At 43.2% G+C, this 13,760-nt stretch overlaps 1 protein-coding gene across 3 annotated transcripts in view; it reads right to left on the bottom strand.

The window, feature by feature from the left end:
- phf21aa (PHD finger protein 21Aa) overlaps positions 1–13,760 on the bottom strand; it is a 362,336-nt gene that overhangs the window by 46,867 nt on the left and 301,709 nt on the right. For all 3 annotated transcript variants that reach the window (XM_086007576.1, XM_086007575.1, XM_086007577.1), the window contains exons 7-10: positions 13,221–13,508; positions 9,661–9,756; positions 7,724–7,775; positions 3,141–3,220 (exon numbers count right to left, since the gene is read on the bottom strand). In XM_086007576.1, coding sequence (XP_085863702.1) covers positions 3,141–3,220; positions 7,724–7,775; positions 9,661–9,756; positions 13,221–13,508 — 516 coding nt within the window. The remainder of the gene's footprint in view (positions 1–3,140; positions 3,221–7,723; positions 7,776–9,660; positions 9,757–13,220; positions 13,509–13,760) is intronic.

Below are 13,760 nucleotides of genomic sequence, written 5' to 3'. Positions count from 1 at the left end.
TGGAAATGGAAGTTTCACATTGAGGGCTCAGGGCGACTTGCATTTGTAATGATGGTGGTGAGAGTGATAGGAACCCACAGGTTCTTGTCCATTGTGTATGGTGTGTTAAGAGGTTGCCAGCCCCATTTGTTTGATTCGCCTACTTAAGCGAATCTGGCAAATATTAGTGCCCTTGCATCCCAGGCAGCAATGTGCTCGAGTGCTGCTGCAGCTGGCTGATCCGCCTCCGCAAGGTCGTCTTCCTCTTCCTCATCTGAGGAGGCTTTGTGCTGAGCCACTTGTTCCTCAGGCAGCTGCAAGCCACGATGCTGTACGATGTTGTGCAGTGCACAGCAGATCACGATGATTCTGGAGACCCTGGCTGCTGAATACTGTAGGCTCCACCTGATCTGTCAAGGCACCTGAATTGCATCTTCAGCAAGTCGATGGTTTGCTCGATAATGGATCTGGTGGAAATGTGGCTGGCATTACAGCGCTCATCAGCTTCGTTGGATAGCCTCCTCAATGGCGTCATCAGCCACGTCTTCAGGGGATAGCCCCTGTCTCCAAGTAGCCACCCGGAAAGTTGAGTTGGCGGATTGAAGAGCGGAGGCACACTAGACTGGCGCAGGATAAACGAGTCATGACAACTGCCAGGGTACTTCGCACAAACATGCAAAATGTTCTTTCTGTGCTTACACACCAGCTGCACGTTGAGGGAGTGGAAGTCCTTGCGGTTGACAAAAACAACTGGGTTGTGATGGGGTGCCCTAAGGGCCACATGTGTGCAGTCTACGACGCCCTGCACCCTTGGCAAACCTGCCATATTTGCAAAGCCAACCGCACACGCGGTTACACTTGCTTGATCCGTGGGAAAGTGTAGGTAATTGTGCGCCTTGGCAAAGAGGGCATCGGTTACCTGTGTGATGCAAGTGTGTGTGGCCGACTGGGAGATGATCCCCGGAAGGACCCTGAAGCAAAAAAATTGAGGGCGGTGGTGATTTTGACAGCCACTGGTAAGGGGTGTCCACCCGCTGCGCTGGGCTCCAGGTGTTGGTGCAGCATTGCGCAGATGTCACCGACTACCTCTCACGAAAGTCTCAGCCTCCTTTGGCACTGCTGCTCAGTCATGTTGAGGAAAGTCATCCTCGGCCTGTACACCCTGTGTTGGGGATATCTCCTGCGGAGAGGTGCAGCCCTGCGCTGACGCCTTCTGCCCTGTGCACCATCAGGTGGCTGAGCAGGAGGTTGGCGCTCCTGCTGTTGCTGATGTGCCTGGTTTTGCTGCTGCCGCGGCTGCACTTCCTCCGAATCCGAGGACCAGGATGAAAGGAAATAAATGGTTCCCATGCTGCTGGTAGATATCTCCGTTGAAGAAGTGCTCAGTCAATGTGGGGAGAGGGTTTTTCCAGGAGGTGACAGTGGAGATGGATCTCAGCCTCACCACTTCCAAGATCAGTAGACCTGCAAAAGGTTTTCCAAGACCTGAAAAAATAAAGTTCTGCCACCTGCAACTGAGCCATGTTGAGAGCTCGGTTTTTATGCTGGAGCTGCAGCTGTCAAGAAGCCAGCCACTTGTGAACCCGATACAATTAGCTGGCGTGGTTTGGGAACGACGTGGAACACGCTGAAAATGTGGTAAAATTTAAAAGGGCAGGCAAAATAGGATTACACAGGCAGTTTTAAGGGCCTATCCCGCAGCTTGGTGGCGGGACCGAACGGGAGTCTGCAAGCCCCCCTTTGGAAAAGTTGCACGGAGGTGGGTTTGAAACCCTCTGACATTTTACCACCTGACCCGCCTCCAAAGAGCTGGTAAAATCGAGGCCGATGTGTCGAATGGCCTCCTTCTGTGCCGTAAATTTCTATGATTTCATGTTGCTATCAGAAAGTACAAACATCAGTAACATTGTACTCAATTCCCAAAAAGTAATATAAATCGAACTGAAAACTACAATTTTGAAATTTTTGTTACAGGCAGTAATGTAATCCCAAGGATTCAATGGCTTTATACAGCATATGTTACGGCACTGGAAAGTACAAGAAGTGAACTGTTCCTCTACATGTATTGTTAGTGTATTTAAAATCTTCATTAATCCTTTTTAACTATTGGGAATTATTACATGTTTTCGTATAATTACAAATTTAGAAATTCAAGAGATAGCAATAAGTCAGCACCACTTTAACCAGAATTCATCCCTAATGGTTGGTCCTATTTATCCTTTGAGCACTAAATGTGTTTACATTTTCGTTATTCTCTGCTGTTGAGAAAAGCTTCTATTTTAAAAAAGATACTTTTTTGAACAAACAGACTATATGATGGCCTATGAGTGAAGAACTGGAGGTCAGGTTAAAAATTAACAAGCCTGCAAGATTAGAACACAGGATAAATCTGTTCTCCTGCTGATAACAAAAGTGTAGAACAGACTCCCTGAAAAGCAGCTGATGGTAAATTGATCAACTCACTCAAAAAGATGCTGGACAAATATTAGGCTGAGAATGGGGATAGGGATAGATATAGTCTGGGATGATTAAATAATCCAAGTTTTGCTCGACTATCTTTGGGAATTAGGGATAATTTAATTAGAACTTTCCTTCAGGAGATTAAATGAGTAGGATAGAATCCACTCTAGGATATATTGTACATGGTGTATGAAAGAAGTAGGTTTAAAAAGCTGAATGTCCTTCACTCATTCCACATTTTCTTACTTCTGTCTCTCAAACTTACACGACCCAATATGAGCAAACTATTCTCATATATATATTTCACACGTCTAATTGGAGACGTGTGAAATATATATTAACAACTTATATTTATATATATATATAAAATATATTAACCAGAGGTTAAAGGACAATATTTCTAATCTGACATAGTCCACCAGTCTTCATCCCTTGTGCCTGGGCTTCCCTAATAACACCACCTAGTGTAAAACTCCCACCCACCTATCATGGCACAGGGTGGAGGGTGGGAGTGGGAATTTCTATAGTCAGACTATTTAGCTCTCCCAGCTCACAGTGTAAGCACAGTAACAGGAGCTGGTGATGACCATTAATTAGGAAACATTTAAGAAAAACTGCTGCACAAAAAGGCAAGGTTCTGCTGTCCACTGTATCTAAATCCAGTTTAAAATAATAGAGTACAAAAAACTCTAAACTAGTACCTCTGGTTCAAAGATTGCTCCGCTATACACTGGATTTGCTGTTGTTCGTCGTTTCCTTTCTTGCCGCTTGCTTTGGATTTCTGTTTAAAATCAAAAATGGTAGGTTACAGGACACGCTGGATTACTCCAAGATATACTTGCACATCCATGATTTCACTGTTTTCTTTTTGTCTTCACTCCTAGACCTCCCCAAATTACACAAACTGTGACTAATCTGTCTCTGAGGATCTGCCTATGCTGCTTTGAACTGGCTATTATGCAAGAAAGAATGATCTAATTATGACAATGCCTCCTTCCTTTCAGGGACTCTCTTCAGCATGTCCGCAAAGGAATCCACTGGTGTGGTGAATGCAGGGCAAACCTAGGTCACAACATTCCACCCAACAATTATATTGAGGAAATCAAGTTCCTATCCCTAACCATTTGCTGTTGCTTCACCAAGAGTGTGTAACATAACCTGCCCCCAGCACTTGTCACTCTCAATTTGCCTGTTGCAACTAGATTGATGCAGATCTATTTTCCATCCCTTCCTGCAGGAATCACCTCACTTCCAATTGCTGCCATTCCCAGATGGCCTGGGGAATCTCTTCCCAACACTCTCTCCATTGCCTAAGCTTTGAAAATTCAAAGTTGCAATTTTTTATATAAAGGCCTGGAATGGTTGCACTGTTTTTTCCGAAACCAAAATCGACAAAACCAATGCAAAAGACTGCAGAATTTTACACGCAAATTTATGTTCAGCGCAATTCAAGTTTCCGCAATCTTTTGCGCTAGTTGAAAAAACATTGCGCTGGAAGCCAGCCCCGCCCACAAAACTGGCTACGCCACCAGATCGAATTAATCACCATTGCGAGTTTCCACAAATTGTGCTCGTTTGCAGGCCTTCAAGGAGGCCCTAAATATTAAGGGGGCAAAATTGGGTCGCGCCCCCTTTGGGATGCTAACTTTTAGTGCCCCGAAAAAGTTAGTCCCCTGCGCCGGAAATTCACTGCTGGTGCCCCAAGAGGGATGCGGGGCGCTACTGGAAGCGCCCCGCATCCCTCTTGGGGCGCTGCGAGTGAATATCACGGCACTGCGTGCAGCAGCACCACGCGCTGCGGCACATCGCGGTACTGCAGGCCTTCCTCCCCTTATTAAAGGATGTAATAGCAGAGCACTTGGAAAACAGTGACAGGATCAGACAAAGTCAACATGGATTTACAAAAGGTAAATCGTGCTTGACTAATCTACTGGAATTTTTTGAGGATGTAACTGGTAGAATAGATAAGGGAGAACCAGTGGATGTGGTGTATTTGGACTTTCAGAAGGCTTTCGATAAGGTCCCGCATAAGAGATTAGCGTGCAAAGTTAAAGCACATGGGATTGGGGGTATGGTACTGACTTGGATAGAGAACTGGTTGGCAGACAGGAAGCAGAGAGTTGGAATAAACGGGTCTTTTTCCGAGTTGCAGGCAGTGACTAGTGGGGTACCACAGGGATCGGTGCTAGGACCCCAGCTATTCACAATATAGATTAATGATCTAGACAAGGGAACTAAATGTAATATCTCCAAGTTTGCAGACGACACAATGCTGGGTGGGTGTGTGTGCTGCGAGGAGGATGCAGAGAAACTCCAGTATGATTTGGACAGGTTGGGTGATTGGGCAGACGCATGGCAGATGCAGTATAATGTGGATAAATACAAAGTTATCCACTTTGGTGGCAAAAACAGGAAGGCAGATTATTATCTGAACGGCAGTAGATTGGGAAAAGGGGAAGTGCAACGAGACCTGGGTGTCCTTGTGCACCAGTCGCTGAAGGTAAGCATGCAGGTGCAGCAGGCGGTTAAGAAGGCAAATGGTATGTTGGCCTTCATAGCGAGAGGATTCGAGTACAGGAGCAAGGATGTCTTGCTGCAGTTGTACAGGGCCTTGGTGAGACCACACCATGAGTATTGTGTGCAGTTTTGGTCGCCTTATCTGAGGAAGGATGTTCTTGCCATGGAGGGAGTGCAGCAAAGATTCACCAGACTGATACCTGGGATGGCAGGAATGACGTTATGAGGAGAGATTGGGTCGACTGGGCTTATATTCGCTGGAGATTAGAAGAATGAGAGGGGATCTCATTGAAACTTATAAAATTCTAACAGGACTAGACAAACTAGATGCAGGAAGGATGTTCCCGATGGCAGGGGAGTCCAGAACCAGGGGTCACAGTCTAAGGATAAGGGGTAAGCCATTTAGGACAGAGATGAGGAGGAATTTCTTTACCTAGAGAGTGGTGAACCTGTGGAATTCTCTACCACAGAAGGCAGTTGAGGCCAGTTCATTAAATATATTCAAGAAGGAGTTAGATATATTTCTTAAGGCTAAAGGGATCAAGGGATATGGGGAGAAAGCAGGGACAGGGTACTGAATTTGGATGATCAGCCATGATCTCATTAAATGGCGGAGCAGGCTCGAGGGGCCGAATGGCCGATTCCTGCTCCTATCATCTATGTTTCTATGTAAAGGGGAGGGGCCTAGCACAGCGTGACCCTGGGCCCAGCTGGGCCACCAAGGGTCAGAGTGCCAGCAAAAGAGCTCGGCACTCAAGAGAAGTGCCGGGCTCATGGAGCATAGCCGGCACCCCTGGGGGGTCTGCACAGGAGGCCGGGGACAGCAACAGGGGCAGGTGCTGGCAGGCGGCCAGCAACAAAAATGAGCACCCGGCACCTCCCCTTTAATTTGCGCTGCCCCGGCTACAGGTAGGCCCCCTTGACTCTGTCGGACATAGCGTCCAGCGGTAAGTCAGGGGGCGCTACCAAAGATCGCAGCCAGGGTGCTGCGCACGGCGATGGCGCAGAGTCACTGATGGTTACCGCCGCCGCTAACCTCCCACTGAATTTCACGGGAGGCGTTAGCGGCGCTGCGCCCAGGCGCTAGTTGCTTTGCACCCCGTTGGCGCTAATGGAAGGTGCAAATCAACTGAATTTTTCCCCCTAAACTTCTTTTATTTTTAGGCGCAAGGACACAAGGACGTTTTAAAGGCTTTTGAATATATTTTTTCTAATTTACTAGGAAAGTGACTACTGTACACCAATATATAACTAATAAGTGATTCCGTATAGTTTTTTAAAGTCATTTTCAGTTATTTAAAATCGGGTTACTCACAAGTGGTGGACTAGACACTCTGATTAAAATGTTTAATTTTTGTGATAAACCTATTTTCAGCTGTATTAATCTAACTGCACCAAGTTACCACTCGCAAATATACTAAGGAATATTTTTTAAAGGCAATCCCCCCCCCCCCCCCCCCCCGCAAAAAAAATGATGTTCTAAAATGCTAGCTCATGGCAGATTTTATACCCGGCGATATGCAAATGAGTTTGAGCAGAAACTTGAGGGGGAAAAACCACATCTCAAAACTAGCGCAAGTTTGGGTGGAATTTGTGCCCGGATCGCCGACTGTGTCCAAAGCAGAAACTGTATCCCAAAGGATTTAAAATAATCTACCTGCATGTAAGAGGTTTATCTGGTTGTAAATCCAAAAGTCTGGTAAATTGAATTGAGTTTGTTTCGCTATTATATATTGAACACTGTGCCCTTTAAAGACAACTGCCCCGTTGTATTATATATGGCCTAAATTCATTTTCATAATTTCAATTTTTTTTTTTAAGTTTCACTTCCTCCCCATCTCCACTGAAGGTGATGACTGTTGTTGGGCTTTGGTTCTATGTTTACCAGGCACCCTCTGGTACCTGACCCAAGTGGCAATACTCCTTGGGTGATGCTAAGACAGCGACACTGGCAGGTTAACAACAGTTGAGGGCAGCACAACTGAGTCTGATCCTGCCCTCACCTAACATCCACTTTCCATCAGGGTGACTGGATAACAATTAGAGGCAAGATCCCTGGCTGATTTCCCCCCCCTAGAAAGCACAAATGTGCTGAAGCCAATTATAGCACCCTTACTGTTGTCGTGACCCAGCTCCGTTAACTCAGCACCAAGCAGACACACTATCTGGAACCTGCTGGTCTGTATGTACCATAACTCGTGGTGCGTTTTTCCACCAAGCCACAGTGGAGCTATTTATATTCAAATTAATTCTTGCCTTCAGATGATCTGCTTCATCTCTTCCATACTGAGGCCATTGTGTCTCATAATTAAAGGAAAAAGAAATATACTTCACTGCAGCCCATCCTCAAATAAAAGGACATACAGGAAACTTTTTTTTATCCGGCACGGATGGGACCGACGTGGTGCCGGTTCATCAAAAATTCCGGATAACCGAACGCTATAGTAAAAGATAGGGAGAGCTGACAGCTCCATATAAAGCAACAAACCCTGTTGCTTAGCAACAACTGTAGAACAATGGCCACAAGTTCCAAGCGTCTCTGTAGCTTAGCAACAGCTGCAGCCACACCCTTGCACAGCAACAGATGGAAGAAGGCAAGTACAATATGAAGTAAAACCTACTCCTGAATTTTGCCGGTTAACCGAGATTTCCGGTTATTTAGGTGCCGGTAAATCGAAAGTTTCCTGTATATAGGAGTGAGTTGAAATAGTATGCGCAAACAAAATAGCAAAATAAGATACAAATGGGAGAAAAACTCATTTCTTACCTTCAAGGTGATCATGCGTAACCAACCCCAGAGAAACCATGAAAGCAACTTTCTGTACAAAAATGAAACAAAAATGTAACAGTTCCTAATTAAAGCAGTGTTGCTGAATGTATATTGCTCAATGAGAAGTTTTTACATCTCAATTTTCACTATTCGCTGCTGGCTTTGCAGTTACAAAAAGAACACCACAATTTCTAATGAATTAATACGAGTTATTGAGAGGAAGTCAGCACAAAATACATTTTGTTTTGCATACGGAGTCTAGTTACAATCATGTGATTTAATACATTTTGCATAAGATCTTAATTTTAAAATAAATAAACTAGCTCACAATTAATACCTGCTAAGGGGCCAGTGCAGTGAAATACACGTTTAAGTTGAACTCCATACTCTACATAATCATCTACTATATGCAATAACCTATGAGCGATGTGACATGAACTGCTTCAGTAAGCAAATCATAATACAGTAGGTGGATAGCCAATCTACTCCCATGCTAAAGCTGTCGTCAGTTTTTGCTGACTCCTCAGATGGACGTTCCATCCGCATCCAAAGAAAACTGCTCTATGAAGATTTGCCCTCTCTCATGTCCATTTTATAAAATAAAAAGTCACAAGAGGGCATTTTAAAAATGGAGCACAATCTACGACTTTAATTGTAGTTAATGAACCACAGGTCTTGTTCTTGGAAATTACCCACTTTTAATGTACTCCTAAATATCTATTATCCTATAATTACCTGTCAAATTCACTTACTTTGCCCAAGATTTTTTGGAACATGTTTGTATCACATCAATGCAATAATAAAAGTAAAACCAAATTATACACAGCAACGTCTGGTCATTATCTCATTGCTACTTGTGGGAGCTTGCTGTGCATAAATTAGCTGCCGCATTTCCCTACATTACAATAGTGTACACTTCAAAAGTACTTCATTGGCTGTAAAGCGCTTTGGGATGTCCTGAGGTCGTGAAAGACGTTATAGAAATATAAGTTCTTTCTTTCTAAATAGTGAGAAAGATCAAAGTAACTGATGTAAAGGGTCATCCATGATTGTGTGTTTTCAGTAGAACACAATTTCCCTAAAGGAGAGCTCATGACATGGTCCGCAACATCAGATGCGACGAGCACAAGCAAACGTGCACAGGTGGGAATCATCTTGGGTCTTTGCAACCTGTGCACAATAGCATGTAACTAGTGTAAATTAGTGTGTCTCACTATAATGCGGCTGAAGTAGCGGAGTGTGTTTCTAACAGGCACTTCCAAGGAGTCCACGTTAAAAAAAACTAGTAATTTTACTTCTGGGTAGTTCTCTCCTTGTTACAGGTCCAACCTTCCTTACTGCCAACAACTCTTACTCAGCCTTCTGAAGCCCATTCCTGAAAGGGGACTTCATCTCCAGTGCATTCTTAAAACAGAATGGCAGTACTTCATGGACAGCAACCCTTCACTGGCTGCTGGTTCCCAACTTTCTGACTCACAACCCACACTCAACACATCAGATGCTACATATTGAGAGCGCTACAAAAATATTTATATGATCTGACCCCATATTATTATCCAGCGCCTGAGGAACAGCAGTCATAGAATCATACAGCACAGATGGAGGCCATTTGGCCCATCTCATCTGTGCCGGCTCTTTGAAAGAGAAATTCAATTAGACCCACTCCCCCTGCTCTTTCTCCATAGCCCTGCAAAAATTTTTCTTTCCAAGTATATATCGAATTCCCTTTTCAAAGTTACTACTGAATCTGCTTCCACCACTCTTTCAGGCAGTGCATTCCAGTCCCAGCAGCGCTACACTAGGACCATAATATCTGTAGCAATGATTTTAAATACACTGAAAGAATTACTTAAATATAGTTTTGTTTTGCTTTAAATTCTAATGAAACGATCAGTAACTATAACTTGCTTCCATCAACCATTGCATTACAATACCTCTGGGTTCTCCTCTCTCTTGGGTTTAGGTGGAACCGGAGAAGTGGGACTACTGTCATTCGGTCTTTCTTCCCACTCCACCTGAAGTTTGATGGTCTAGTATGACACAAAAAAATAAGTGTGAGCAGCTAATTATTTTATTCTCCAACAATGTGGATTCCAAAAGAATATATCTGAAGTATGAACTTATTTCTGAAGTTTTGGTTCAGGATATCTAAATGGATCATCTTACTTAAAATATAGCAAATCAGAAAGCCAAAATTGAGTTCCTAGATGGGTTACCATGCTGAGGAATAAAACCATCCATTGCCCTACCAGCCAATATTTTTGTTTCCTAAAATGTCAAAATATATACAAACTCTGGACTATCATCTTATCATGATTAATGGTAACCTGACAAACACCTGTGCTGGTATCTTTTTGTAAAACAATAAATCTTAGACAGATTAGGCAGTACATAATCTTGGAGGGAACCAAAAGCAATGGTAGATGTCTTACTACATTTGGTGCCATGGTTACAGGAATTCATTTTTCAGAACTGCAAAACATTAACCATGACTATAACAACTTGTAAAATTAATGGACGATGACAAAAAAAAAGCAGGGAGTCAATAGTCTACTAACAATGAAGCCAAGATACCAAATCAGGCAAGGAATGGATTTTGCATAGTGAGTGCCTGATGGCAACGTAAAAAATGTCTGAAGGGGACCAGATCCTCAGTGATCTTTCCAGATATATCAAGCCTGGATTTATTCTTTCAGTATGTGAAGTGTGGAGGTTGAGAGGTGAATTAGTTCAGTGATAATAAAGTGTTATTTTATGATGGGCTTAGATAGTTTGATTATTTCCAAATTTCAAATACCAGACTAATAAAAAAATCTATCAGTAGTATTGCACATCACACCTAACTGGCACGATGCAAGCCACATTCTAACCATGCTGTGAGTCATGATTAGTGTAGTAACAGTTAGTAGTGGAATCTAGTACAAAAACAGGTGAATTATCTAGGTTTATTTTGCACTTTTAAGGTGTAGTTCCTTCAAGGTGGTTTGCTTCTGATCTTAAGGGCTGATCTGACCATACCAAATGTAGTACTATTTTCATGAAATAGCAGCATTGTTTGTTTTCTTATTCAGCCTTATTTCTTTATAAGATACTCAGTTCATGCTACCACATAGAGCAACTCGTGCTCATGCAGTTTATCAATATTGCACAACAGGCAGTCTGGTATTTAAAAAAAAATTCATCAGAGTCTTATAATGAATTGTAAAAAGCTATTTTTAAACATTTTATCACCAGTAAAGCTTTGGCCGTTTTAAGGCCACATTGGTGGAACTCCAGTTAGGATTGAGAAAAAAAATTAATTGAGAGGTGCAAATGTTTGGCTTGTCTGCAAATTTGCACTACATTTTCTTAATACTGCTCCCAAGTATGCTGCTAGCTCTGTTTTGAACCCCTGGTTCCCAAAGGGCTAGTCACTGAGCATATAAAAGAATAGGTGCTTCATTCATTACAGAGAAAACCCAGTGCAGCAAGAGAACCTGGGTCTCTCACATACCTTCAGAGTTAAAGAATGGCAATGCCAGAGGTCTGGAAGCAGATTATCTGCCCATTTTAGTTGGGAGGGTGTTTCGAGTTGGGAAGGAGCAGGATAAATTAAAAAATAAACAAGAGCACAGCATTGAAATTATTAGTTTTATTTAATAAATTTCCATTGTATAGCTATCAAATCAATTAACTTGGGAGTCAGCACAGAAACCCAACTCCACCACAGCCAAGAGCCATAAGACTATCTCCTGGTGATGACCAACATTGCTGTAGAAAGACATGCATTGATAAAAGTGCCTTATTATGTCTCAGAAACATCTCAAAGTACACAATGTAGAATGAATCTGTATAGAGGATTGGTTAACGGACAGAAAACAGAGTTGGGATAAACGGGTGATTTTCTGATTGGCAGGCTGTAACTAGTGGGGTGCCGCAAGGATCAGTGCTTGGGCCTCAGCTATTTACAATCTATATTAATCACTTAGATGAAGGGACCGACTATACAAAGCTAGGTGGGAAAGTAAGCTATGAGGAGGACACAAAGAGCCTGCAAAGGGATATAGACAGGTTAAATGAGCAGGCAATAAGGTGGCAGATGGAGTATAATGTGGGGAAATGTGAGGCTATTCACTTTGGTAGGAAGAATAGAACAGAATTTTTTTAAATGGTGAGAAACTATTAAATGTTGGTGTTCAGAGAGATTTAGGTGTCCTCGTACAGGAATCCCAAAGTTAACATGCAGGTACAGCAAGCAATTAGGAAGGCAAATGACATGTTGGCCTTCATTGCAAGGGGGTTGGAGTACAAGAGCAAGGAAATCTTACTACAATTGTACAGGGCTTTGGTGGGACTACACCTGTGCACAGTTTTGGTCTCCTTATGTGACAAAGGACATACATGCCTTAGAGGCGATGCAACAAAGGTTCACTAGATTGATCCCTGGGATGAGAGGGTTGTCCTCTGAGGAGAGATTGGGCCTATACTCTCTGGAGTTTAGAAGAATGAGAGGTGATTTCATCGAAACATGTAAGATTCTGAGGGGGATTGACAGGGTAGATGCTGAGAGGTTGTTTCCCCTGGCTGGAGTGTCTAGAACGAGGGGGCCTAGTCTCTGGATAAGGAGTCGGCCATTTAAGACTGAGATGAGGAGAAATTTCTTCACTCAAAGCGTTGTGAATCTTTGGAATTCTCTACCCGAAAGGGCTATGAATGCTGAGTCGTTGAGTATATTCAATCCTGAGATAGATAGATTTTTGGGAGATTGGGCGGGAAAGTGGAGTTGAGGTCGAAGATCAGCCATGATCTTATTGAATGGCAGAGCAGGCTCGAGGGGCCGTATGGTCTACTCCTGCTCCTAATTCTTATGTTCTTATGAATCACTTTGAAGTGCTTGGACTGTTGTTGGGTAGGGGATTTGCTCAGCGTATAGTACAATGCAGTTGAAAGCCAAGTTAAAAAAGGGTTCCTGGTGGTCATTACATTTCCTAAAACTTAAATTTGAATGTTTTTATCAGGAGAACAGAGTCCACACACTTGTCCATTAAAATTCAACATAACTGCTTCATTGCTGGGCAGAGTGCAATGTGCAGCCAGCAGCATAAGTCTTGTCTGCTGGCTGCACATTGCACTCCATGAGTATGTATAATGGTCTGAAATCAGCAACTATTGCAAAACATCACCATTAGTTATTTAATACACTATATAAGAGCGTTTTTTTATTTAACGAACCTGTATACACTAGAAAACTAGTTCTCATTGATGCTCACATTCAGCTGGAATTGTCAAAACAAGTTTTAAAAAAACAGTAATAGTTTGACTGGCTGGGACTCACAGCTAGTCAAAATTAATGCATTTTTGCTTGCCGAATTTCAAGTGTCACAGATAGAACATTTCACCAATGGGCATGCATGGACTTGAATAGACAGGTCAATGCTACAAAGGTGATTTCAACCTAGATATCAGTTTGTGCCTGTTTTAGGGGGAAAAAAAAGACACCAAAAGGCATTAATACCTTGCTGTCCAGATTTGCTTTGCTGAGCTTCAGCTGTTGGGGACCAGCCACCTTAGGACCTGGGGTGGCTATGACAATGCTTGTCAGCTGTGCAGTTGGTAACGTTTTGGTGACAGCAGTTGGTTGTCCATTCATAATTCTAGCCTGATGTATGGAATTTGCAGCTGATGGCTGAGAGGTGGGTGTGAACTTCGTCAGCATCACGGGTCGCTGGATTAGTTGCGAAGTAGTAAACACAGGTGCAGGTGCAATAGGAATGCTATTTGGCATCACTGGCTTCGGACGAACCTGAGAAATCATCAGCAACTTAGCACATTACAATGTAAACAGGTTCTCTTCCTGCCGCCTCCCCCCGCCAATAGTTTCTCGTTTTCTGAAGAAGCTGACTCGTACCAAAGGTCTTGTCCTACAGAACTGGCTGTTCTCCAGTACCTTGCCAAGTGGTAACTCTTCATGTGTGAGCTGAAACAGTGAGTGTCAGCAGGCTAATTAAACATCAGGTGGAGGATCACAGCCAAGGCCCATCCCATTCACCCGACA

Source organism: Somniosus microcephalus, chromosome 15, assembly GCF_052327205.1.
Source record: "Somniosus microcephalus isolate GS21.2 chromosome 15, FLI_Smic_1.0, whole genome shotgun sequence".
Classification (NCBI taxonomy): domain Eukaryota; kingdom Metazoa; phylum Chordata; class Chondrichthyes; order Squaliformes; family Somniosidae; genus Somniosus; species Somniosus microcephalus.
Note: the sequence above shows the minus strand (reverse complement) of the source record. Positions and strands in the feature narration are given on the sequence as shown.